This window comes from Patella vulgata, chromosome 5 (assembly GCF_932274485.2).
Source record: "Patella vulgata chromosome 5, xgPatVulg1.2, whole genome shotgun sequence".
NCBI lineage: Eukaryota > Metazoa > Mollusca > Gastropoda > Patellidae > Patella > Patella vulgata.
In genome coordinates, this window is record NC_065883.2 from 70,045,876 (window position 1) to 70,068,757 (window position 22,882).

At 39.1% G+C, this 22,882-nt stretch overlaps 1 protein-coding gene across 2 annotated transcripts; it reads left to right on the forward strand.

Annotated features, from left to right (window-relative positions):
• Positions 1–5,512: 5,512 nt before the first annotated feature.
• Positions 5,513–13,809, forward strand: LOC126820609 (GTPase IMAP family member 7). Of its 2 annotated transcripts, none has more exons than XM_050548683.2 (4): positions 5,513–5,719; positions 10,256–10,323; positions 11,282–11,978; positions 12,481–13,809. In XM_050548683.2, exons 2-4 carry the CDS (start codon positions 10,317–10,319, stop codon positions 12,950–12,952), a joined length of 1,176 nt encoding a protein of 391 aa, XP_050404640.2. In that variant the 5' UTR covers positions 5,513–5,719; positions 10,256–10,316; the 3' UTR covers positions 12,953–13,809. The 2 variants fall into 2 exon arrangements, with proteins under 2 accessions (XP_050404640.2, XP_050404641.2); XM_050548684.2 differs by having other exon boundaries at positions 10,259–10,323.
• The last annotated feature ends 9,073 nt before the right edge of the window (positions 13,810–22,882 follow it).

A 22,882-nucleotide genomic window follows, 5' to 3' on the forward strand; every position in this document is an offset into this window, starting at 1 on the left:
CAACTCTGTGGGTCGCGCAAGAAAAATAGAACATTTTGCCACACTCTCTTCTGGACATGTCGGGCAAAAAGAATAATTGTACCAAAGGTTCCAAAATTTTATTTGGTTGGGGTGGGGCTTGGGGTCATGATCCGTGATGGGGTGGGGTCAGTGGCCGGGTCGGTCATTAATCTACGCAACATTGTTTTTCCTCAGTCTGGCTAGCGCTGGCATAATTTAATAATTTATCCTTGTAGTCTTCTATTTTCAGACAGTTCTGTTTAATATATATAAGTTTAAAAAGATACGCCTGCGGCCATACCAAAATATACGAAGAAATAGGACAGTATTCTAAGTTTAGACTGAAAACAGGGAAAAAGCCAGCTGTAGCTGGCTGAATCCACATCTGATCACCCTTAAATGCAGTTGTCTCCCATTAAGAGCTTACGGTAATTGCCGTACTTTCAACTTATGGATCGTAATTTCTTCTTACAGTCTACTTAAATGCAATAGAAATAAAGACCCGTATAGTCCGTTATTTCTTCTTACAGTCTACTTAAATGCAATAGAAATAAAGACCCGTATAGTCCGTAATTTCTTCTTACAGTCTACTTAAGTGCAATAGAATTAAAGACCCGTATAGTCCGTAATTTCTTCTTATTGTTTACGTGTGCTATATTTTGTTCAATAGAAATATAGACCTGATATATACAGTTGTCCTGTCGCCACCCCAAAATATACGTATAAATTGGAACATATTTTCCAAGGGAAAAAACAATCTGCAGCGGTCAGGTCCCATCGGGATGCAGACCACCATTAATTTCCCCATTGACTTCAATGTTAATTCTGGCCTCTTTGCCCACCTCCAAATTTTCCCAAAATTTTCGTTGGGCTGAATGCTTTTCACTACAGTCAGAGGAACAGTTGGTCCTGTCTTTGCACTAAAATTTGTATGAGGTTGACCACCAAAATTTTGAGATACTAAAAACATGTAACTAGATGCCGTACATATTATCACCGTACCCAACCTGATAACCCCGTTATCGTTGTCCTTCCGCCTCAAAATCATGAATATTTACAAAAACCTGGCAGAAAATGTTAATTCAAACCCTTTTCGTCCATTCTAGACCAAAAAATCAACAAAAAATGGGCATGCAAAAGGGGAGAAGAGAGACACGGAGAGAATTGCTCTAAATAGATGGTGAAATTTAATGGTGGTCTGCATCCATCCCTTCACTATAGTTATCTCCCTTTCGTCCGATTACACTTTTATTGTTTTTTTTTTAAAATTATTTGAAGGAACGGGCCTATAGTAATTGTACGTTTTAGTGTTAACTATTCTTCAGTGAAATTATGACCAAGCATAATGACCAGTCAGTTTTAGATAGTATTTAATTTGTCATGGTTAATATAAATCAGGATAGAAGCTAATTAGTTAAGTATTTAATCCATTATTGTTTATTTATGTTAATGTCTCTAGTGATAATCTTGTATAGTATATGTTTTGATGTCAACACTTGAGCTTATCCAATTACAGTTAGAATATAAAAAGACTAATGTACATCAATAGGCAGTCATTAGGTCACCCGACTTAGTAGCAGCTACGTCGGTCATCCACTGTGCTGTAAGTGTACATTGTATGTATTGAATTTTTGTCATTTGTAAGAGATAAGTTCCAGTAATTAAAAGATTGAAGAACCATTCCAGACTTATTAGTTATTGAAGAACCTAGCGGTTATAAAATGATATAAACTAGTCACCATTGTTTTCCAAATATTGCTACGCTAAAATTATGTTTAGTCTTTCTATCCCTTTCCTCCCTTAAGCAAGGCGATTTTTGTTGATTATTTGGTGTAGAATCGAAGAAAAGGGTTAAAAATGCATCGTCTGCCAGGTTTTGGAGAATATTCATGATTTTGAGATGGAAGGATAAGAGAGTTGAGCGGTTGATTAGGTTGAAATGTAGGGCGGAATGTGTTTTTGTCTTTACTTCCAGTTTGTTTATTTCAAGTATTCCATGATGAACAACCATACCTGCTTTTGAGCAAGCGGATGAAACATGTTGCTCCATCTGTGGAGCCAGTCTAAGAGACGAGAATTAACATTAAGGTCAATGGGGAAATCATTAGTGACCTGTACCGATATCTACACGTGGTGCAATATATATACTTCAAATTGGTAACATGGTCTCGGTGGTCCTACTTCGGAGCCACGGTGGCTAAGTTCGTAAGATGCTGGCTCGGTAGACTAGAGGTCACAGGTTCAATCCCAGTGTTGGCCGAGAAAGTTCATCAGGATTTTTCGGAGTGGTTTCCCCTTCTCAGTGGTGCAGAACGGAGGTCCACTGCTGCAGAAATAAAATTGAACCATGCGTTAGTTTCGAAATGACATAGCTTATGTCGTGTGGACGTTAAACTCTCTCTCTGTGTGTCTCTCTCTCTCGGGGGGTTGGATGGTCGAATGGTTAGCACGTGCGTGCTGTATCATAAGGCCTGTCATTGAGTCAACTGGCGTGGTTTCGAATCCTCGTTCGTACGTGACAAGGAGTAGGGTCGCCTGTCCAACCTCGTGGGTTTTCTCCGGGTCCTCCGGTTTCCTCCCACTGCTAAAGACCCCTACGCGCAAGCGAATTATTGAAATAAATTCAAACCGTATGTTAGTCCCGAAATTACCTAGTTTGTGTCGAGTGGACGTTAAACCCATCTCTCTCTCTCTCTCTCTCTCTCTCCCTCTCTCTCTCTCTCTCAGAGTTCCCATGCGTTTAGACGCCCTGACGAAGCTAATCAACTTTAAGCATTCTCTGATGTTACTTATTCGTGCTGAACAAATGTGGTATGACGTAAATTATACCATACACTGATAGGGGCTGGTACTGGTATACACTGAATAATACATTGGCTCGCGAACCTGGAGGTTTCATGTTCGACTCCGGGGTTGCCCGAAAAAGTTCATCTGGATTTTCGGGCGTGGTTTCACCATGTCTGACAAAGAGATAACGTTTATTCGTTCGGATGGGCTTGTGTACACATCGGCGTGCACGTAAAGGAACCCTTGACAGTTGGAATTCCATATAAGAGTAGACCGTAGCGCCGCTGTCTGAGCTAACTTGTATGGCGTATGCCCATCTTTATTAGCACAGTTTAAGCAGAACAGAAGGACGTTAAACCCCATTCCATTTCCATACACTAATTATCAATTTATTCAGACGAAGATTCGAAGGGTATTCTCTCAACGCCATGAAGAAATGATAGCATTGAAAGAATACTCTTTAAAATGTCGCTTACATAAATTTGTAATTATTCTTTCAAGTATGGATACAGTTAAATGTCTATATGTATGTTTAGTATTACACGAAACTCGACACCAGTTGCTAAGCAAGTAGATCAATAAAACGATCAATGTGTTATTCAAGGAAAGGGTGTTTTTCTAGGAATACGTGTAATGCGGAGATACTGACTGCCTAATAAGGATAAATACGATACACCACCCACTGAAACACGAATACATGATTCACATGATTCATCAACGTCTTTTTATGTTAAAAATTATGTTGACAAATTTTATTGTCGTCGCTGATCGTAAATAAACGCTTTTATAGTCGATCGTAGTAGCCTTGACACGAATCAGCTTATTAAAGAACAATATTGGTGTCAGTCGTTATCACATAGGTGATAGAACTGGTTAAACACGTTCCAGATATAATTCTAACACAGAGAGAGAGAGAGAGAGAGAAATGGGGTTTAACGTCCACTCGACACAAACTAGGTTTAATTTTATTTACATAATTCGCTTGCGCGTAGGGGTCTTTAGCAGTGGGAGGAAACCGGAGGCCCCGGAGAAAACCCACGAGGTTGGACAGGCGACCCTACTCCTTGCCACGTACAACCGGGGATTTTAACACAGAGATCATTGCTATGGTAGATGCGTAAGGAAGATTTCAAGAAAGGGAAGTGACGAACGCAAAGGACAACATGAGTTATCCTTCTATATAACGGTTAGGTTGCTGAATGGCGTAACGTGCCCGCTTTAGACCATAAGGTATGTCATCGGGTCAAGTGGCGTCCCTTCGTGGCAAGGAGCGGGATTGTCTGTACAACCCCGTGGGATTTCTCAGGGTTCCCCGGTTTCTCCCCCACTGCTAAACACCCCAGCGCGAAATGACTGAGTTTCTGTTGAATGGATGTTAAACCCAATTTCTCTCCCTCTCATTCATTGAATGGAGAACCCTACTGCTGTATGATTATAACTAACATAGTTATTTCCCCTTGTAACAAAATCCTGTTAGCACGGCCGAGACTCCAGTTATGACGTGATATTTCTAAATTTTATATTTTGTTTTTATCTATTCTATGGAACAAAATAATTCTTAATTCAAATTTCAATGAGCTTCGATAATAGCTTTCACTGTTATAACCAAGTGTTACGATATCATAGAATCTTCATCGTGTGAGTTGTTAAATACATTGGAAGGAAGAAGCCTAGTTCTTTTCAGAGGCGATTGATATTAAGTTAACATCTGTCAGCCCCCCCCCCCCCCCTTTCTCTCTCTCTCTCTCTCTCTCTCTCTCATATATATATCACAGTACAAAATAGCTACCGGCGTATAGCGCGAGCAGAATAAAATTAATGTTGAGTTTTTGTCAGTTTTTCAATCTGAATCAACTTTATAAAATCAAATAAAAAAAATACCCACGTAATTGACCCATAACGGCGCATCTGCTCATGGGTATATGTTTCGTTGACTGGCAACTTACATGTCACAGTCGAGCATTGCTACCTAATCCAGTTTGGGTGGAATTTATATAATCAAATCAAAAAATTCCCACGTTCGTTCATATTAACAGCTAACAAAACTAATTTGTAAAGAGACGTACGTTTTGGACCATAACGACCTGAATATTAAAAAAAGGAAATAATTGGGGAAACGAAACTTAGCTAATCATTAAAGTATACACAGTTCCTAATATTAACCTTAAAAAACTTCGCTTCCCTAAGCAGGAGGAGGTATAATTCAGGCGACTATGCGCATATTAATCCCACGGTATCTCATTACATTATAAACCATTCTTTTTGTACTAATCTAAAATAGTTTTAAATAAATTTAAAAAATCACGATTTTTTTTTTGTTTGAATACTTATTTTAAAATGCTTATTAGACGCCTAGCTAGGTAACTACATAGCATGATGATTACAACAGTCTGTTAGAATGACCTTTCCGAAAATTTCCTCAAAATGTTCGCCCCCCCCTAGCGAAAGGTAATGCCCCCCCCCCCCCCCGCTTAATGGTGTCTAGATACGGGCCCGGGCAGCGTAGGCTACATTTCTATATTAACAAGGATGTTATTATGTTACACTTATTGTGTGCAATGAGGCTTGTAAGCATGCGTGTTTAAGATTCACTGGGAAAACCCGATTTGTGATACTGGTTTATTACTATATTTAGTACTATATTATCACGACGTTGATTGGTTGGATCGCGCGTTAACTGAGCTTGCACGCTGTTGATTGGTTGTATCGAGCTTTAACCGAGCTTGCACGCTCGGTAGTTTGCCAGGTTTCACAACTGGGAGAAATATATAGGTAGTGACCGTGCCACTAAGAGTAATCGGCAGGTGGTTGGGGTTTTCAAATTGGGAGTGTTCAACTTGGAGCAGTCTGCAGATTACGGGTGTTCAACTTGGAACGATCAACAGATTGCGGTTGTGTGACAAGGAAGGAACTACAAGTAGTACGATATAGCGTGAGTAGCTGGTTGTATCTTAATTTCAGATTTGAATGCGGAGATTCGTTTTTAAAGGTGTATACATGTATATTGTACATCTTGATTATGTCATTCTCGTCAAACTCTGCTGAATTTCAAAAAGTTCTGTAAAAAATTCCGTCGAGTTTTAAACCAATTAAATCAAAGATGGCGTCACGGTGGCGCAATGATTAATGCGCTGAATCACTAGCCATGCTGGGAAGAGGGGGGGGGGGTATGGTCGAATAGTTAGCACGTGCGCGCTATATCATAAGGTCTGTCATTGAGTCACCTGGCGTGGTTTTGATTACCCGGTTGTGTACGTGACAAGGAATACGGTCGTCTGCCCAACATCGTGGGTTTTCTTCGGTTCCCCCGTAATCCTCGCACTAATAAAGATCCATACGCGCAAACGAATTATTGAATTAAATTTCACGATTATCGCGGTTGGGACAGGAAAAGTAATCGGTTAAACTCCATTTTATTTTAGACTGTCTAAACGACAGTAAACATGTCTGCCTACCAACACAAACGCAATTGGAAACAACAAACAATAAAATGGTTTAAAAACAAACAAAAAATAATAAAATAAATAGAGTTCGTCTTAATATGTTATGTTTCAAGTGGCGATAAGCCAGAATAATTTGCCATTATTAATTAGTTTGTTATCATACTTATACGTAGATTCCACATGACGTCATCAGGTAAAGGTCATCTGGTCATCCGCCATCTTTGCGGCCACACTATTGATATTTACACTCGAGTGGTCATATCGACTAAAGCTATACAAAAACTATAACACAATGTTTAATACCTGTGTTATTTGTGGGTGTCATTACAGGTCAGATCAAGGCCCAGTGAATAGATCGTATCATTCATTCTGCTCATATCCTGGCGGTTGGGTACCCCAATGAGTCTATTTGTAATTGATAAGGAGTAAGGTCGCCCGTACAACCTCGCGGACTTTCTCCGGGTCCTTCTGTTTCCTCCTACTGCTAAAGACCTCTACGACGCGCTAGCGAATTATTGAAATAAAATTGAACCATATGTTAGTCCTGAAATGACCTAGTTTGTGTCGAGTGGATGTTACGCCCCCCCCTCTCTCTCCCTGTCGCTCTCTCCTTGACCCATCCGGAAACAAAATGTCATTCAAATTTTATGCAACCGACACAAACTAGGTCATTTCAGGACTAACATATGGTTCAATTTTATTTCAATAATTTGCTGCTTGCGCATAGAGGTCTTTAGCTGTGGGAGGGAACCGGAGGATCCGGAGAAAAAAACGAGGTTGAACAGGCGACCCTAGTCCTTGTCACTTACAACCAGACTTAATGACAAACCTTATGATACAGCGCACACGCGGAGGTTCGGTAAGATTAGTAAGCATTTAGACGCCAGTAATATAGTACGTGTTAACCCCATGCTAAGTCTGAGCGTAGTTTGTTTTTATAAATCGATAACAATATATGGTTAACGTCCACAAACTATAGGTATTTTCGGGGCTAAGATTATTTTATTATAATAGTTTGCTCGCACGTATCATTGGGAGGAAACCGGAAAAACGCACACCTTGTTACAGTAGCAAACCTTACCTCATGCAGGGGATCACGTGGCTAAGTGGGTGAGACGCTAGCTCGCTAGCCTGGAGGTCGGGTGTTCGATCCCTGCATTGGCCGAGAAAGTTCATCCAGATTGTCCGGCGTGGTTCTCCCTTGTCAGTGATGCAGGACGGAGGGGCTGACAAGGAAAGCTGTCTAGTCGTTCGGATGGGACGAAAAACCGAGGTCCCGTGTACACATTGGCGTGCACGTAAAAGATCCCTTGGCAGTTGGAATTCGATATAAGAGTAGGCGGTAGTGCCGCTGTCCGGGCAAAATTTCCCTCATAGCACACTGTATGGCGTATGCCCGTCTTCATTAGCCCAGGTTAGGAGCAGAACAGTAGGACGTTAAACCCCATTTCATTTCATTTCATTTCATTTACCTCATGCAATAAACCATTCGGCCTCCCACCTTAAATGAACAAAGAGCTAACGGGTGTAATACGCTTACTCAATTACTGTGGACAGGCGGCTTGATCAACTCGGTTAAATAGGGTCAAGGTTATGTCAAAGTATTGATTATTTTGCCTTTTATATAACACACCGAGTTTTATAATGTTCTTAATAGTCAGCCAAATGTTGATGTTATAAATATTTACAGGGACTGGTTCTGCTTTTAAAACATTTTGAAATTTTCGACTCATATATTTTATCTTCATATCGATATGATTAAAGTTCGATCCCTGCATTGGCCGAGAAAGTTCATCCAGATTTTCCATTGTGGTTTCCCCATGTCAGTGATGCAGGATGAAGTTGATGACACGGGCAGCTGTCTAGTCGTTCGGATGGGACGAAAAACCAAGGTTCCGTGTACACATTGGCGTGCACGTAAAAGATCCCGTGGCAGTTGGAATTCGATATAAGAGTAGGCCGTAGTTCCGCTGCCCTCAAAGCACACTGTTTGGCGTATGCCCGTCTTAATTAGCCCAGTTTGGGAGCAGAGGACGTTAAACACCATTTCATTTCATATCGATATGATTAAAATATATTTGTTGTTTAGAGCTAAATATGTTATATATATAAACGAACGCGAGATTAACGGATGTAATACGCTTACCCAGTTAATATCTGCTGGAGGCAATATCAGCTTAGTGAAATGTTATATTGTTATTAAACATGTAAGAGCTAAATCTGCCTATTGCAGGTCTTTCTTTAGGTCTGTAATGTTATCTAAATTATTAATAAGACATTTATTAACTTATCCAGACCATAATCAACTCTCGATGTCAACGCTAGCCTGCAATATTTACTGGATGAGAATCCCATTTGCTGCTCAGCATCCATTCATGATTTCATCATGAAATGGATAACCGAGACAATGTTTTTTTTATCGTACCGACTTAAGTAATGATGATCGAATTTAGACCGAAAATTCAATCGCTAAAATCTCAGTTCAGACGGGATCAATTTGACTGAAATTTTCAGCAAATTGCCTTTACATTATCTAGTTTTTAACTATTATAGTGAGAACTACCAGCTCTTTATCTAATCTCGTATAATGTATCTTTAATTTTGTTATGATTTCAATCATTGAATGATATTTACCTCATAAATTACTTACAATTTAAACTTAAAGGAGCATAATGGAAGATTAGACAATGAGCTAGATAATGTAAAGGGAATATGCTTAAATTTTCAGTCAAATTGCTCCACTCTGAACCGACAACCAGCGTTTGAATTTTAGGCATAGCTCCGATTATCATTACTAAAGTCGGTACGATAAAAAAAAATAGTTTCGATTATCCAATTTGGATCCATTCATCGTCGAGCGCTTAGCAGCAAATCGATTTCACATCCAATGAAAATCGGACGCATCATATGGCATCGAGAGTTTATTATGTTTTTTTATGTTAATAAATTTCTAGTGGCTGTTTAACCACAAACAGCAGGTTTACAATAAGGACAAAGTTAACAGAGAATCAATGATCATGTTTACTTTGAATTAACATTACCTATTGCAATACACTTATCTTTATATGGCCATATATCTTTCAAGGTAGATAACACACGCATACATTCGGGGTTTAAGATCTATAAATACATAAAACAATAATATTAGGTCCTGTTATAGAGACATCAGTCATACACATTAAATAGCATAAATGGTTTCAGAAATTAAAATTAAATGGAATGTGGTTGAACTTGAGTCAAGTTGCGTGGTGCAAGCGAATTATTGAAATAAAATTGAACCATATATTAGTCCCGATGAGATTTTCGGCTATACATTGTTCCTTCCCAGGTCTTCTATATTGTACTCCTATAGAACCAACAGGAGAGATGAAGTTGTTTTGTGTCGCTCTCGCATTGGTCATACCTTTTTAACACACATTTTCATTTTGAAGCGAGAGCCTCAACCGGAATGTGTTCACGGTCGACATGTTCCTTTGACAGCGAATTGAGTGAGTGCAATCATCTCAAGAACATAAGATCGAAATATTACCGTTGCCAGTCTCTACATCATTTATTTGCCCAATCGGGTTTATATTGTAATTTACTAGACTTTTTAAAAGAGACATGTTTTTATCGTAAATTTTAATTGTATATTTATCATTTCATTTTTGTATTTTAAATATTAATATGCATAAAAGGTTTATTTCATTTTTAATTTTCTTCACTGTGATATTTTTTTTATTAATGCATATAATACTTTTTCTGTGATATTTACTTAACTTGTCTCACACGAATCACCATATGTTTGGCGCAATATAGCCCGGTGGGAGCTGACGTGCCAAAAACCATATTTCATTCATTTATTTATTCTTCTATCTTGTATAAATGATATCAATTTTTCAAGGTTATATACAAATTGATGCCAGGATTTTACACGGAATTAGACTCTTATCAAATCACTGCATAGAATAAGATTTTTGTTGGGTAATGTCCACTACTATGCTTATTCATGGAAGTATAATCTTAAAATGTAATTTCTCTCTCAGCAGGTGTGAGGCCTATTCTGTCGAAAGAGTTTTTTATTTCTACACAGACATAAAGAACAAAATGCCTCGTAAGTATAAACAAGTATTTACCATGTGTCAAAGGGTTCTTTGTCTTGTTCGAACAGACATTTCTATAACACGCAGCTGCCACATAATGTGTTTATGAAAATGAAATGGGGTTTAACGTCCTACTGTTCTGCTCCTAACCTGGGTTAATGAAGACGGGCATACGCCATACAGTGTGCTATGAGGGAAATTTTGCCCGGGCAGCGGCGCTACAGCCTACTCTTATATCAAATTCCAACTGCCAAGGGATATTTTACGTGTACGCCAATGTGTACACGGGACCTCGGTTTTTCGTGCCATCCGAACGACTAGAAAGCTGTCCTTGTCAGGTCCTCCGTTCTGCATCACTGACAAGAGGGAACCACGCCGGAAAATCTGGATGAACTTTCTCGGCCAATGCAGGGATCGAACACCCGACCTCCAGGCTAGCGAGCCAGCGTCTTACCCACTTAGCCACGTGATCTCCAATGTGTTCATGTGCGCTTTACTTTGACATATTATAGCGTAAGACAATATGGCATTTACATAATAAAACAGGACAACAAAGAGCATACTTGATGAAATGTATAAATAAAAACTGTTATTTAGATAAAATTACATGTAAATAGAAATTAAAAATAGTTCTGGATAATGTTTCGTTCTTTATATCATTGGATTAGTGAAATAAATCTTCTTTGATTGGCATTTAATAATTGAACATATTAACACAAGTTACAATTTTATGGATACACCAATACTGAGTTTGATACTGAGCGACGTTTCGACGAGGATATTGATAAAGACGAGAGTATCCTCGTCGAAACGTCCCTTAGTATTAAACTCAGTAATTGTGTATCCATAACATTGTACCTTGTGTTAGTGAAATAAAATTGAAACAGCGTTAGTGAAACAGCGTTAGTCCGGATGTATCTGCTGAGTGGACGTTCAACCTCATTTCCCTATGTGTATCTCTTTATTCAGGATTTCAACGATACAGGGCTGTGGTAGTCGGTAAGACGGGCGTAGGGAAGAGTTCGTTCTGTAATCGAATGGCCAACAACATCTTCTTCAGGACGGGTACAAGTGTTTCATCCGTGACAATAAATCCACAAAAGGTAGCGGTGCAGTTTAATAATATGCAGGTCTGTGAATTCACTGACATGCCTGGACTGTTTGATACCTACCGGAGTCATGGAGAGATGGAGCAGATACTAGGTACCTGTGTAGCACTATCTCTGCCGGGTCCTCATGTATTTGTGTACGTTATCAGCATCGCCACCAGATTTACACAAGAAGACAAACAAACTCTCTTGAAACTAAGCCAAATATTCGGAGATGATGTTTTCAGATACATGCTGGTCGTTTTCACCTGCAAAAATAACCTATATCATTCCCGCCAAAGCGAAAGACAGTATATTGCAGACTTCGTGAACAGCCTATGCCGTTCAGGACAAGCCATACCGCGACATATTAGGTATTTGATAGGTGCTTTGAATGAAGGAAGGTACGCATTTATTGAATGTTATGGCTCAGAAAGCGCAAGTCGACCAGATGTATTTGGTGTTTACACGAAGATTAATCAGCTAATAACAGCAAATCGGGGTGGGCACTACACAAACCAAATGTATCAGGATGCGGTCAGTAGAATGGTTTGGGAAGGACGTAAAGCAACACTGAGGTAATATGAATTATATGATCATGATTAGATATTTAGTACATTACCTGCACATCACAATTGAAATGAGACGTTAATGTAGCGAGTAGAATGAGACGTTATCATAGCGAGTAAAGCGAAACCTTAACGCGGCGAGTAGAATGATACATTATATATATATAGGATAGCTAGTAAAATAAGACATTAGCATAGCGAGTGAAATGAGACATGAGCATAGCGAGTAAAATGAAACCTTAATGTGGCGAGTAAAATGAGGACTTAGCATAGCGAGTAGAATGAGACGTTTGCATAGCGAGTAAAATGAAACGTTAACCAAGCGAGTAAAATGAGGTCTTAGCATAGCGAGTAGAATGAAACCTTAATATAGCGAGTAAAATAAGGTCTTAGGATAGCCAGTAAAATGAAAACTTAACCCGGCGAGTAAAATAAGGTCTAAGCATAGCGAGTAAAATGAAACGTTAACACAGCAACTTTTGCAGTAATTAATCGTTGTTAAATGTTTCAGGACGTGTGGAAAATATGCTTTGGTTGGGTTAGCTGGTGCTGCTGTGGTAACAGGTGGTTATTTTGCTTGGCCTTATGTCTTCGGCTCCGCCGCCTCCGCCGCACCTGTAGCAGCGACTGGAGAGGTGGCTGCTGGAGCCGGTGCAGTGACGACTGGGAACGTGGCTGCTGGAACAGGTGTAGTGGCAGGGGAAGTGGCTGCTGGAACCGGTGTAGTGGCTGGGGAAGTGGCTGTTGGAACCAGTGTAGTGGCCGGGGAAGTGGCTACTGGAACAGGTATAATGGCTGCTGGGAATGTGGCTGCAGGAACTGGTATAGTGGCTGGGGAAGTGACCGTTGGGACCGGTATAGTCGCATCTGGGCAATTGGCTTTTGGACAGACAATAGGATCTCATTTTGGAACTGCCGCGGCAGGAGCTGGGGTGGCCGCTGCTTTAATGAGAGCCCAAAATGGAAGTCAGAACAGACAATGAATGACAAAGGTATATAATATAAGCATTGTCTGTTTATCAATCCTTTTTCTGAGAATGAAAATATTTTTTATAAAAAAATATAAATAACAGTATTAAGGAGATAAACACTTCCTACTTCGAATTTGAAGGAACGTATTTGGGCAAGAGTGCTCAAACGATCAATCTAAAAAAAACATCCTCAAGGAAGTGTTCATCGACATTGTAACTTTTATTGATCTTGACTTATTTAACACAGTCGTTATGCGTGCAGGAGACGACTCTTCAATTTTAAAAAGAAACATCGGTGTAATATTCGATTCTTATGTTCATGGAGAGTCATATTAACGATCTAAAATGCACTAGATCTGCCCTTGAACAACATCCTATCTTTTAAAGCTTATCAGTCGCTATCCACTTGTTCGCGAAGCGACCATCGTGGGGTCCGGGTGGCGTCCCCCGGAAATGCGATTTCCAACTATCTGAGACAAGAATCTGGTTTTAAAGTACGCCCCCTGGATCGAAATGGTGAGCAGGGTGCGGGGGGGGGGGGGCACTAGATCCATCCTTGAATAACATCATAATAATACATATCCTTGTAAGTTTTTGGTTTGGTATTCACATGTGTGTGATTTTCACTGGTAATTAATACTTATTTTAAATTTAAATGCCAGTATTTTACATAACTCCAACTATTCATACTTTATGTGGAATGAGCAGGCTCTTGTTAAATCCCTATTGTTATACTATAATCTATTGTAATAAATATAGGAATTGTAATAACATCTAGCTTAACCCCTATTGTAGTACTAACCCCTATTGTAATACCACCCCCTATTGTACTGCATGTATTAATTGTAATAAATATATCTGAACCCCTATTGTAATTCTATCCCCTATTGTTATACACCTATATATTAATATTTGTGTCTGTCTGTCTGTCTGTTTGTTCAGGGTTGGCGGCTACACTAGGGCTGTTTCGAGGCTGAATGTTGGTCTATAGGGGCAGCTCGGGCTGGGGAGCGACATAGGCTAGGTTGCGTTGGTTTACCACCCCCGGTATCGGAGTTATACTACTTTCGATCACAGTTACTGAAATAAAATTTACCATATATAAGTAGTCCCGAAATCACCTAGTTTGTGTCGAGTGGACGTTACCCCCGACCCCGCTCTCCCTCAACTCAGAGTATTCTATATACCACAGCAATGGATTCCTATACATTCAGAAATTTGTGTCTTTCACTTTCTGTATATTTTCAATCTGCAATCTCCGCCATCCACCCCCCCCCCCCACCCTCCACCACCAGAAATTAATTTTTGTTCTATAAAAAAAAAAGTTGTAGGACAACATTTTTTATGGGAAAAGGTGTCACGATCGTGTGCTTTATCCTTTATCATCAGTTGTTGGGATGGGATGGGCATTCAAAGCGCTAGGTGATATACAATTAATGCTTTCCATCAATGAAATAGAATCACAATGTGATCGTATTAATAAATGATAAACATTGACATCTTACGGGGTCTTGGATTTCTCTCTTTAAGAAGCTCAATGTGTATGTATGCCTACATAACGTCCGCGGGGGGGGGGGGGGGGAGAACCTACGTTTAAAACGAAAAGAAATAAATGCATGATTAATAATAGGGTTTTCCCATAATTGTAACTTATGTTGGGTTTTTCGAGACTGTATTTAGAAAAAAAAAGCTATAACGGAAATTTTGAAAGGTAAGTTAGTTTCTTTGTCGTTATATGACAGTTTTCAAACTGGGAATACCCACATAACAATAACAAGGTCAAGGCTTTCTTATTTGGAAAACCCATTTATATAACGGGCAACAACCATACTGAGAATAACCGTAACATAATAACATTTAACATTTGGAGAGGCCAGTGTTCTTTCAATGGAAAACACGTCTAACACAATTCAAGTTAATTCTAAATAATTATAACCCAATCTGATTAAAACACAGATCCTATTTCGTTTCGTTTTTTTATAGTTCAAAATTTCGTTTTACTTGTCTTCACTACATGTAGTGTAAGCCATCGAAAGTATAAAACACGAAACGAAATATAGATCTGTATTTTAATCCGATTGATTATAAGCTAAATGATTTTCCGGCCTTTTTTCTCCTGTGTCACTGGCGTATAGTCGTTCGGATTGGACGAAAACTTAGGTCTCGTGTACACATTGGCGTTCACGCATAACATCCCTTGGCAGTTTGAATTACTATTTCCCTCATAGGGCCAACATTTCATTACCATAACAGTATTGCCTTTAAAATAAATCAGTGATACGTTACCAATAATGGTCACTGTAAGTTATGCATTAAAAAGGTTACAACCTCTCTCTAATGTGTCGGGTAGGGTAGTGGTTACAATTGATATGTATTAGGGGCGTGGTTACAATTGATATTAATCCACCAGTGACACGTGACCACCAGTAATGTATCGGCTTGTTACGACATGAGCGTACGGAGAAATGATGGGCACCGACGATGGGCAGACGCCATACAGTATATGTATATTAGGGAAATTTTGCCCGGATAGTGGCGCTACGGCCTACTCTTGATTCCAATTACCACTGCGAAGGGCTCTTTTACGTACACGGGATCTTGGTGTTTTGCATCCGAACGACACTGTCCTTTTAAGTACCTTCGGGGGATTGGGTGGTCTAATGATTGCCATTCATAGGCGTAGGAGCTCAAAGTAATTCAGGGGGGCATAAGAGAAAATTGCCCGAAATCAATATAATATAATCAATATGGTATATATATCGAGATCAATATGATCAATATAAAGAAATGAAATGAAATGAAATGGGGTTTAATGTCCTACTGTTCTGCTCCTATACTGGGCTAATGAAGACGGGCATGCGCCATACAGTGTACTATGAGGGAAATTGGGTGGTCTAATGATTGCCATTGAGTCATATAGCGTGGTTTCGATTTCCCGCTTGTACGTGACAAGAGTATAAAGCACCCGTTAGTATCCCCCGTCATCATAACCATCTTCATTTGCTCGGTAGGAAGAATAAACACCCCCCTCAAAAGCTCAAGTATCAAAAGCCAATCCAGCAATGGCCAGAGAGTGATTTCTCTGGCCATTGCTTCAGGAATATGCGAAACCCTAGGCTGTGACTGTCAGCGAGTACTTGGCTATTGCCTTCATAGTATTATATGTATACCAGCTGTATAACTGATTTATTTTAATCGTAAGAATTGTGGTACTCTTATTAGGCGGGGTCAGAATGTGACTCTCTATGATAAAATCTGAACAAAGGACAATAAACTCTTAGACACACAGGCTATAATGCCATAGACATAGAAACCGATACGAGAGACTGTGAGGACGAATTGTTTAAAATCACTGTTTGATATATTCAAGTATACTGAAAATAAAAGTTTTTAGTGAAGAAATTATTTTGGATTTAATTCAGTGCGTCAATCACATAGGCTACTGTGCGTGTTAGAAGGGATTATGGCAGAGTTAAAAATATTAAACACCTTGATTGTTGGTCCCCCCCCCCACCCCAAAAGATCTTGAGGCTGAAGGCTCCAACCTGGTCCAACATTCTCTGTCTGAGCCAAGGCGATATTAGAAATATTTAGTACTTAAACAAGATGAACACATTTTCACTCCCTTGAACCGCGTATGAAAAAAAACGAAGAGTCTAATTCCGGCGAAGATTTTTGTCAGAAAAGTACAACACGTTGTGCACACTGATCCGCAGTGAATATTTGCTTGACCGCGACAATCACTGATAAGGATGACATTGATGCGGCTTAATGAGCTAGAAATATTAACTTTTTTCCTGCGACAAATTAAATTCTAAAACATTTTTTGTATATATTGGAAAAATAAATAAAGGCGTTTGACGTATTTGTAGTTAAAAATTATTTCCGATTTAGTGTAAATGGGTATTAAAATGACTAAAATGCAGTATTCTCTCCGAAGCAGTTATGTCTTATGTAAACAATGCACGCGCCATTCAGCCAATGATTCACACCGCGTGCTGTGACAGCACGTGTTAAGGCAGTCATCTATGACAGAGATATTATACGAGACTCGTAATTCTCTGTGAAACAGATTGCACGTTGTGCTCACGGATTGTCATGGACAGGTGTTACGCGATATTTTACACGGGCGTCAAAAAGTGAATTACCCAAATCAGGAAGAAAACCCAGTGTTTCCATCAAGGTCAATTAAATCAAAATAAATCATTTTTAATAAAAATGTACTTACTTTTAATAAAAAAAAGAAGTTACTTTTAATAAAAGAAATAGTTACTTTTAATAAAAGAAGAAGATACCAAAAAAGTAGTTCCTTTTAAACCGACCAATCAAATTCATGTAAAGCGATATTTCCTAAGGATATTTCTCAGTAGATTATGAAATTTATCGCGATATCTACTGTAGAATGTGATGAAAAGTGATTAAACGGAATAGTAACTTACAGTTAATATACCGTCTCTCAACTCACCATATCATGTTTCATGTTTGTTATACCCTGTCTATATAATAATATTAGTATGTATGAATATTTGTATTGTTTATTTATATAAGTATTATACACTTTTAACCTTTTGATGTACGTTACCTAATATTATTTATAATTCTTTGTCTTGGAAATCTATTATTCCATATACATGTATGTATCGTATTTTCAATATTTTGTATACATTATTAATATCTGAGGGCGCCTATAGAGGGTAGAGAACTAGTTTATATGATTTAATGTATGTCAGAATGAAGTAAAGTGGAGAAGTTTTTACCTGGACGTATTTTTTATTTATTTATGTATATATCTTTTTCCCCGATCAGCCTGTGACTGAAGGGTAATAAAAACTTGAAATCAACTATTATATATTACCATGTCACGCTTGCCTGCATGTTTATTTAGCTAAACATGTCGCTTGTCGTAGGGAGTAAACTGCCATTGGGGATACTGCATCACATAATGCGTTGACAAGTAGACTAATGTGTAAATATAAATGTTCTTTAATAAAAAAGTCTATACAAAAATATGATGATGATGATGATACATGATGATTAAAGTTGTCTAATGATGTTTAATGATGTCTAACGTTGCCTAATGATTAACTGAAAAATACAAATATAAATTCTGTCAAAATAACAGTAAATTTCAGCTAATAAACTACCACTGATAAATATTCTAATTACAACTAACACTGGCAGGTAATAAACAGTTCAAGCCAAAGGGACGGGGTTCAAGATGCAAAGACATGGGGAATATTTGATATAAAAGCTTTACTTAGTATAAAACCACCAGTTAAATGAAATATAATGGAAAATAGCATACAAAGAAAATAATTACATAAATCATTCAACTATTAATAAGAAGACTGACGGTTCAAAAAGTAATTAAAGGGAGACATCTAGCTTTAAATGATCAGTGTAAACGGGCTCAGACTAGCAATTATTTGCCCATTGACTTCAATGTTAAATGACTGTAACATCACAGGCTGTAGCTTTTTGCTCAACATTCCGTTGGTTCCAATCTTTCTAGGCACAATGGGAACAACATTTGGCAATCTCCTCATCATAATTTTGTAGGCGGTTGACCATTTAGATTTTTTGCTACGCGGATTTGATGTTGACTGGGGTGAAAATCTCACTTCCGACACAATGATTGCTCTGCAGAAAGACACTTTACACCCACTATCCCTCCGCTGAAATATCATCAGTATTACCCAGAACTGCTATGAAATTGCAAATTTGATCCCTTTTCTCCAATTCTAGACCAAAAAGTTAACCAAAAAATGCAGGAAGAGGGGAGAAAAAAATGAAGGGAAAAATTGTCTATTTATAACTCGCACTACATTCATGAAATAAGGGGAAATAATTACTAGTCTTAGTCCAAACAATGCTTCGATGCTATGACAAAATGCAACAGAGATGCGACTGACAAGCCTGACAATATCAATATAAATTAAATAATACAAATGATATAAATACCGTGTTTTTATGCCCCTATGCTCTCTAACACTGGCTGACAATGACAATATACTGACAAATCCATATTGGTTGGTACTCGAATGACAACAATATTAACTGACAACCACGAGACCAAAATGACTGCCAAAGTTACAATTGCATGGTGCGGATTTCTTAGCGGGAAACTAAGAGTTAATCAAAAATTCATGAATGTAATTAAAAATGAGACGAAAAATGAAAAATATTAATGTTAAAATTAAAATGAACAATAAAAATTACTTTAAGGTTTCTGGCCATAACACTTGTGTCAGTCTGTTTACCGAGATATTAACTGGGTCATCCCATTATTGTTCTCATAGTAGTTCACCAAGAAATTTTTTTTCTGATTTACATGTTATATAAGGCTAAGCATCCCCTATTCCCCGAGAAGGAATATTTCTAGAGAAATACGAGTTTTTACCTGCTAATAAAATTTCTACGAAGTCATATATTGATATAAAGGACGCATCACATCCTTTATTCCCCGACAAATATAGTTTCTAGAGAAACTTGGGTATATATACATAGATATGATAAAGGTTAAAGGATAAATATGACACGTACAACCGGGGATTCGAAACCACGCCAGTTGACTCAATGACAGGCCTTATGATACAACGCGCACCACTATCTGCTACGATTTGCCAAATAACAACCCTTGAAGCACGCGCATTTGTCACTTATCGAAATGAAATGAAATGGGCTAATAAAGATGGTCATACGCCATACAGTGTGCTATGAGGGAAATTTTGTCTGGCCAGCGGCATTACGGCCTACTCTTACATCGAATTTCAACTGTCAAGGGATCTTTTACGTGTACGCAAATCTGCACACGGGATCTCGGTTTTTCGTTCCATCAGAACGACTAGACAGCTGTCCTTGTCAGGCCCTCCGGCCTGCATCATCGAGGGCCTGACAAGGGGCAACCACGCAGGGAAATCTAGATGAACTTTCTCGGCCAATGCAGGGATCGAACACCAGCCCCCCCCCCCCCCCCGGCTAGCTAGTTAGCTAGAACTCCAAAAGAGACACAAAGAACTTGAACAACGGGAAAGAGAAATCGAAGCGTCTGCTTCCAGGCGAACACAAGAGCATGAGAACGAGAAGCAGAGACTAGAGGCTGAGTTAGAAGCACTGAAGAATACTGATACTCGTCAAGAAGTGCGACAAGAGGTCGAGTCGTCGGACAGTTTTGTAAAACTGATAATTAAGACTCTTGGCGGTATTTTGACTGCAGTTCTGACTAAAGTTGCTTCTGAAGTAATAAGTAAACAGTTCTAAATCTTGAATAGACGTACATAAAAACAATTAATATCCAGATATTAATCAAAGTTTAGCTTGTACCGTTTTTTAATAAAATATAATGGAAGTCTCTCAATAGTTTGGTTTCCAATCCCCGGTTGTACGTGACAAGGAATAGGGTCGCCTGTCCAACGTCGTGGGTTTTCTCCAGGTCCTCCGGTTTCGTCCCACTGCTAAAGACCCCTACGCGCAAGCGAATTATTGAAATAAAATTAAACAATATGTTAGTCCCGAAATGACCTAGTTTGTGTTAAACCCATTTTTCTCTCTCTCTCTCTCTCTCTCTATCAATAGTTGAAACTGGTGTAGACACATGAAAGTCCCGATGCACCACTTAGCGATACAGGATACACATGAAAGATGAATCTCTAATCGGAATATCAGTCGCAATCTGATTTAAACACAGATCCTATTTCGTTTCGCTTTTTATAGTTCAAAATGTCATTTTACTTGTCTTTACTACACTAGGATCTGGAAGAGTTGTTATATAACCGGCGTTCTGGTTGATCTGATTGATTAACCACGCCGGAAGTTCCAGACGAACCCAGGGATCGAACACGGCACCTCCAGGTTAGCGAGCCAACGTTTTACTCACTGAGCAACCGTGGCTCCCCGGCAGTAAGAATGCAGCTCAGTTCAAAATGTCTGTCATTGAGTCTAGTTGCTTAGTCTCGATTTCTGCTTGTCCGTGACAAGGAGTAGTGTCGACTGTCCAACTTAGTAGATTTTCTCTAGCCCCCCCCCCCCCCACACACACACAACTGTGCTGGATTAACCGTTGTGGGGGGCCCCAACCTAATATAAGTGACCAGAACTTAAAGGGACAATAACACTCTTGCTGGCTTGACAGCTCCAGTAAATAAATATTATAGCCTTATTCTAAGTATTAGATGTGTAAGTGTCCTAACTGTTGTGTAAATTATCCATTACATCCTATTTTACTTGTCCAGAGGGTTCGAAAATATTTTTAAATCCAAGTCACATTTGTAAAGGTTAACGTTAGGCTTTTCAAACCATTTAGTTGAATTGTTCCAATTTTTAAAATTAGGTGTGTTAAGATGAAATTTGTATCATCAATTAATTGGAATATTGTAAAATAGTACATTTTGTTGACCAGAATAAAGATTGGGACATATTATTCTGTTACAACAAGATTGGTATTGAGCCTTGAAGCAGAATTGTTTCACACACATGAATGTAACTACATCAAATCTAATAATTTGAAGTCGGTCAGTGTTAAATAGGGGGGAACCTGTCATATTCGTAAAGTTACGACATTATAGTAACCGACCGGAGTTGATTTTTGGCGAACGTTGAACGCGGCTGACCCAAATTCAAATGCGTTTTGTTGGAACCAAAGCGTGAAATATCGTAAGTAATGTCTATACAGAAATTAGACATAATATTATACACACCAAATTTCAAACAATTATAGTCTAGGGGCTAACCCTCGAAGAATACGAGTCCAGAAATCAACGATCAAAGGCAACAAAAAGAAAAAAAAAACTATGTTCGGAGATTACCAATGACAGTTTTGACAGATTCTACGTTCAAAACTTGAATATAAATGGGTTCAAAGTTACCTTGCTTCCACCTCGGCTAAGTGGTTAAGACGCTGGCTCGCTGTCCTGGAGGTCGTGTGTTCGATCCCTGCATTGGCCGAGAAAGTTCATCCAGATTTTCCGGCGTGGTTCTCCCTTGTCAGTGATGCAGGACGGAGGGCCTGTCTAGTCGTTCGGATGGGACGAAAAACCGAAGTCCCGTGTACACATTGGCGTGCACGTAAAAGATCCCTTGGCAGTTGGAATTCGATATAAGAGTAGGCCGTAGCGCCCTACCCGCGCAAAATTTCTCTCATAGCACACTGTATGGCGTATGCCCGTCTTCATTAACCCAGTTTAGGAGCAGAACAGTAGGAGGTTAAACCCCATTTCATTTCATTTCATTTCCTAGTAGCACCAAAATATAGTTGTTACCAAAATATTGCTGCTAAAGAGGATTTTAATGAGTTTTCTTGATACACTTTTCCCGCTGAATCACAAAAAAAGAAAAGAAACACGGATGTCAGTCGAAAGTACGACGCGGCATCGCGGGATTACATCGAATTCTCGGGTGTCAACCGCAACACGAGCCCACAATGGATGGAAGGGACCCCACTTACCACGGTCCGACCATGCTCACATCGCTTCTCCTGCAACTGAGACTTTTTGTGGGGGTCCCGTGACGTCGGAGGCCCAAATGTTAGTTTCGGCATAACATAGGATGTGTCGTGAACGTTACCCCCCCCCCCTCTCTCTCTCTCTCTCTCTCTCTTCATTTCTCTTAATACCCCCCATTCACAATCCCTGTAGACTACACGGACGACTCAGCTACTGTGGGTGTATCTTTCGTGAGTCAATGCGTATGGGAAGACTAACACATCTACACAAGAACATATTAAAGACCCCTGAGCGCAAGCTAATTATTGAAACACAATTGAACCGTATCTTAGTCCCAAAATGACCTAGTTTGCGTCGAATGGACGTTACCCCACATTAATATATTCGATTCTGCGTGAAAAGCTAGAGTCTCAGTTATTTAATAATAAGTAGTTCGCTAACCGTAGCAGCTTATATGATGTTTGCTAACTAGAGTCTTAATTTTGTTACTTGAAGCATGTTT

What these genes read in the sequence shown, in the direction of transcription:
- LOC126820609 (XM_050548683.2), top strand. An exon ending in GGACGTAAAGCAACACTGAG is followed by an intron (nt 11,979 to 12,480) that starts GTAATATGAATT and finishes TAAATGTTTCAG; the next exon opens with GACGTGTGGAAAATATGCTT.